This window comes from Bombus flavifrons, chromosome 1 (assembly GCF_040668555.2).
Source record: "Bombus flavifrons isolate JBK064 chromosome 1, iyBomFlav1_principal, whole genome shotgun sequence".
Classification (NCBI taxonomy): Eukaryota; Metazoa; Arthropoda; class Insecta; order Hymenoptera; family Apidae; genus Bombus; species Bombus flavifrons.
In genome coordinates, this window is record NC_138442.1 from 7,827,490 (window position 1) to 7,833,189 (window position 5,700).

A 5,700-nucleotide genomic window follows, 5' to 3' on the forward strand; every position below is an offset into this window, starting at 1 on the left:
CTCTGTGCTATATTAACAGTCTTATTGTCTTTGTCATAGCTTATACAGAATATGTGTGATCAAGTAATGTGTAATCAGAATATGTGTAAACAAAATTTGATTGCTGGGACTGCAACTATCGGCTGTCGACTAGTGACATTCGAGTTCCACTAGTTGGCAAATGACATGCAGCTTATAATAAGTTTTGAAAACAACACTTATTTTACTTATATATTGTACAATTGAGATTTATCCAGTAAGAAAGTTAATTGCGTTGATGGAAATCGAAATTTTATTGCTTTTTCTTGTATAGTTCTGAATATCTTATTAGTTGTAGTTCTGATTATCGATTGTATCAATGATACTGAATGAAAAGAATTAGTGATACCATTTGTGGTGGAATCACTGCAGACAATATCGCAACAAGAAAAACCCTGTTTCAAGATCGATACTATACTATTATTATTTCGACATTGCCGAGGACTTTTCAGATCGCTCTAGTTTGCACATGTGCACACGAGGAATTTACATGAATCACACCTTTCTGTTTGGTTAAAAAGTTACTAACTTGGTTAAGGCGTTTATTCGTAGTCTGTGCTCAAGTTTAGTAGTAACCATACTCGGACGGAAGGAGTATTGTCGCCATTTTGGGGTGTTGTTTGAGACGTGAAGATGCTGTTTGTTTCGATATTTTACTGAAATTAGTATCGTATTTTTCGTGTACCTGAGAAAATGACGCAATTTCTGCCTCCAAATTTGTTAGCACTTTTTGCTCCGCGTGATCCAATACCCTATTTACCACCGGTTAGCAAGCTCCCGCATGAGAAGAAAAATGGAGGCTATATCGGCGTTGGAGGTTTTCTTAAATATTTCGAGGTAACAAAAATTGAAATAAACTTTCATATTGTACGCATACGGGTATTGTGGAAATGTTTTTTTGTTCAAAGACAGCCTATCAATAGCATTTAATGATTTACGAAATGTAATAACGAAGTTATAACGTACATTTTTTATAGGAACCCAAAGATACACCACCACCAGTGCGTGTGGAAACGAGGGAAGAACGCCTCGAACGCAGAAGAAGAGAACGCGCCGAGCAAGTGGCGTATAAATTAGAGCAAGAAATCGCGGTATGGGATCCTGCTGGTATTCCAAATGTAACAGCAGATCCTTTTAAAACTCTTTTCGTAGCTCGGATAGTGAGTATTTCCTATGAGTAAAGACTAATTTTCATACAACTATGCCAGTAAAACGTTTTAGTTCCTATTTACATTCTTATCACATTGTTTCTAGAACTATGATACTTCAGAATCCAAACTTAGAAGAGAATTTGAAGTATACGGTCCAGTAAAAAAGGTACATAAATAAAAGTTAGTTCGCTTTGAATTGTACGGATTACTAAGATTTCTATTCAATATTTTAGATAGTGGTAATTCATAATACAATAAATGGCAAACCTAGGGGATATGCGTTCATTGAATATGAGCACGAACGAGATATGCACTGTAAGTAAAACGCAAGAAACATCAATCCCTTGTTGAGAACCTCAGTGAGTCCATAGTCTGGAATTTCACTTTACTTAGCGTCACTTCCAGCTAGTTATAGTGGGGCAGGGCTATAGTTAGGCTACCCATTTTCATTGGTACTAAACCAGACGGTATGGGGGGTCCCGCCATACATCCATGCAGGATTACCATTCTGTAAATGCATATATGGTAAACGATCAACTGAAAAAAGAAATATTGGCTGTCTTGATTAATGCAGTTTTTATCTTGTTCTTGGTACAGCGTGGTGGCCGCTGCCGGCAACTAGTGCCGTTCACTATTCCATGCAAAATCCCTGAACCTGCCTGATATGATAGGTTTGTATGTGTGGTAAGATCCAACATACAACAACGTTTGTTAGCGTCTATGCTTACCCTATTTATCTGATTTTGTTATATTTGCGGTTTTTGAGTACCACCCCTCTGGGGGTTGCTGATAGTTATACTTTTAAAATATTGGGAGTCAGGACTCTTTTCCATTTGGGCTGAAACTCTTTTATTTTTAACTACACGGTTTGCAAAAGTTAGCATTCTACATTGAAATTGATTGGTGGGCTTTTAGGAAAAAGGTTCAGGGACACGCTCTGCAAGCAGTTAGACTTTGCGTCTGTACATAAAGATAGATTGCAAATGTGATAACCAACTATCTATATATATTATATAAAAATTATATGTATAATATATATATATATAGGTATGAACAGACAATGTTTAAATTTCTTCGACTAAAATTTAACCGCATTCTCTCTCAATAATACATTAACAATCATGCATCATTGGGTAATACAATACACTTCATCGTGTCTTGGTTGTAGCACCTACTTTTTTTTTCTTGTAATGGGCATATTATCATAAATACTTGTAGGTCAAACTGTTCTCACTTAAAATTTAAGTAGAAACGTGTACCAAGCGAATGTCGGGCATCATAAATGGACTCTATGACAAAAGATATTTTCTCGTTAGGTCTAGTACCAAATTGCATGTTCCAAACTAAATGATTGTTCTTTCTCGAGCATCTTATTTCGTCACTGTTTTCGTTTTACTAAAGTTTTAAATTAGTTAGTTATCATCTTATTTGGAAGGTCATCTAATCATTCTTTCTCAATCAATTGTTTACATTTAAGTCCTTGAACATATCAATTTCGATATAGAATACTAATTTATTCGAAAAATCTGGCTTCGGATTTTCATCTCGAATTAGTTAATTCCTTGGAAAGCGTGCATAGAAAATAATACGTGTATGTTCGAAAGGTAAACAAACGTTTTTCGTGAAGGTAAAGTTCCCCTTGTTAAACAAGAGAAAAACACAAGCCGTTTAACGTTACGTTAAATTTAATATATGATTAGAACACAGTATAATATATAAAGTATAAAGCATACGATACTTGCGCACGGTTTGGTCGTAAGTAGAAAAAAAAGCGCACCAGGTAAATGCAAAGTAAACTTCTTCGGAGATTGAACGAACATATGAAGACTGGGCACCTTCCCAATGAATAGCATACGCGCTGGCCTACTCTATGCTCGCGAGTCTCTTACAAGTTCATTTCACGATTAAACGTACTTCTAAGATTTGTGTTAACTTCCGTACGTAAGTAGCCGCGGTAGGTATTTTTGTATCTGCTATACTTTTTGAACTTTACAAATGTAGATTTAAGGTACCGAAAAATCCGTACATTTTATTACTGATTCATGCCCCGCGAATATAACGTAGACTCGTGATTTTATACGGTAAAATGATCATTACGGTACGGCATCGGACCTTCTTCTAGAAGCGTAGCGAACATGATCTCGGAATATTCGACTCTTTGTACGCTTTATACATAAAGAAACGCAATCTCATCATTCCTGTATATATATATGTACATATACATCTCGTAAATACAGAAATTAACCAGTCTCAGATTCGAGAATTCTCGTTTCGTGATGGTACGTACATTTTACTTTATAAAAGAACGCACGTTATAATTGGTACGTGTATAATCAGGAATAATATGTGCCGATACCTTACGACCTCAATCATTTCTGAAAAAATAGTAACAACTATTAGTTTGGATAATATCGTTGAGGCAATAATAAGAAATCTGACGGAAATAGAAATAATATCGGGAAAAAAAAGAATCATGTATAGGTAATATAGTGAATGCATCGTTCGATACTCGATTTATTATCTCTTTTGTATTTTCAGTATCGCATTCTCAGATTGTTCTTGTATTCGTGTCTGTATATTTTTCATTTGTACTTAAACGAGAATTGTTGAAATTTCACGGTCCGTGGAAAAAAGCCTTTTGAAGAAGATATTTTCTTAGTTGCGATATTCGCACTGTCAAGTCTAAAGATTGAAGTCTTTTTAGAATAAAAATCTTTTCTGCCACCTCAGATTTATTTCCTTGGGACATAGAAGTCCCATAGTTTACTAAATAGTGAACGTGGGATCGCGAGCAAATGGTAATTTTCAATCGGTACTTCTAGCTGCTTATAAGCATGCGGATGGTAAGAAAATAGATGGTCGCAGAGTGTTGGTGGATGTCGAACGTGCCAGAACCGTGAAAGGGTGGCTTCCGCGAAGGCTGGGTGGTGGACTTGGAGGAACGCGAAGAGGTGGTCCAGACGTAAATATTAAGCACTCTGGTCGGGAAGACAATGAAAGAGAACGAGAACGGTATCGTTTGGAACGAGAGAGGGAGAATTCTGGACGCCTTGATAGAGACAGGTAAACGTTCATACTGTATATACATTTGTAATATTTTGAATAGAAATGTACTAAATTCTGTTATATCTTTATATTTTGTGCAGAGATCGCGATCGCTTGGATAGAGAACGTAGAAGGTCTCGCGACCGTAAAAGAAGGACAAGAAGTAGGTCACGCGATCGAAAACGTAGACGTAGCCGTGATCGCTTACCTGATCCGGATATTGAAGAGATTCAAAGAGACGAACGGCCACGTGACAGGAGAGATCGAGATCGTGATCGTGACCGTGATCGAGATCGTAAGAGAAGACGTTCCAGGAGTAACGAACGCGATCGCGATAGGGACCGTAAGAGGGACAAGCGTGATCGTGATCGGGAACGTAGAGATAGAAAAGATCGGGGTGATCGTCAGGATGAAGATACGAAAGAAATCCGAATCAAAGAGGAACCTCTGGATGGTATATTTTTCTTAATCTATTGCCAAGTCTCATCTAAATCAGTTAATTGGAATATTAATGTTCATACGAAAATTTTTCAGATTACCCTGACTATAGTAACACTTTCTCAACGTCTGGATCATACTTTACCGCTGTAAAATACGAAGATGATAATGACCAAGAAGTAGAAGAGAAATACAGAATTCCTGAAGGTCGTCCAGATCCCCCTCCCTACAATAACTATGATTCCGTACAAGACTATTGATCTCGATGATATCTCTTATATTGTTCTTTTTCGTTACCACGCACGACATGATGAATTAACGCAATTGCCAATAATATATTGTATTTCCTACTGATATTAGTGTAACATCGAATCGACTACATTGAGTATTTAGTTTCTGTAGAATCTACAGCGACCAGATACTCAGTAAGGATATTGCAAGGTAAGCAGATTTGGATTATTGATTTATATGTAATTATTTTTACTTTGCTGATTCGGACTTTTGTATATTTACGATTACTACCAAGGTAATTTCGGTAAATGAATTTAGGTACACATTAAATGTTGTCAATTTAAGTTCATGAATTTCGATTATTATAGCAGTTTGTGTGAGACCTCGCAATATGGAACTGGTAGGTTTATAGATATCCGAACTTTTTTGTGTCTATGATGATTCCAATATTCTCTAAATGTGTACATACCTTCACGACTGCTACATGTATATTTATATATATATACAAATAAAACAAATTACACACTTACGTTTATTGGATATCCACGTATTTATTTCTATTTTTCATAATTTGTGAAAGTGAAAAGTAAATATTCGTATAAAGACAATTTATATACACGATTTTAACATTTATATGTCTGGTACGTTTCGATAAACTTAACTGATAGTTGAGCAAGTTGTAGTAGACTGTATTTGCTGTTTAGAACATTTACAAAGATTTATGAAAGGTGAAATATGGCGTTTGTGTTAATGTACCTATGTAGATATATGCATGTACCGGACGTTGAGGTATCGAACCAGAGTTATCTTTGGTTAC

General features: G+C 36.0%; 1 protein-coding gene across 1 annotated transcript; it reads left to right on the forward strand.

The window, feature by feature from the left end:
- The first annotated feature begins 553 nt into the window (after positions 1 to 553).
- Positions 554 to 5,397, forward strand: snRNP-U1-70K (small ribonucleoprotein particle U1 subunit 70K). The gene is given in 9 exon segments (XM_069131975.1): positions 554 to 855; positions 996 to 1,178; positions 1,273 to 1,335; positions 1,403 to 1,484; positions 1,767 to 1,811; positions 1,814 to 1,840; positions 3,992 to 4,232; positions 4,316 to 4,668; positions 4,749 to 5,397. Coding segments are annotated over 9 exon segments (1,302 nt in total). The 5' UTR covers positions 554 to 711; the 3' UTR covers positions 4,913 to 5,397.
- The last annotated feature ends 303 nt before the right edge of the window (positions 5,398 to 5,700 follow it).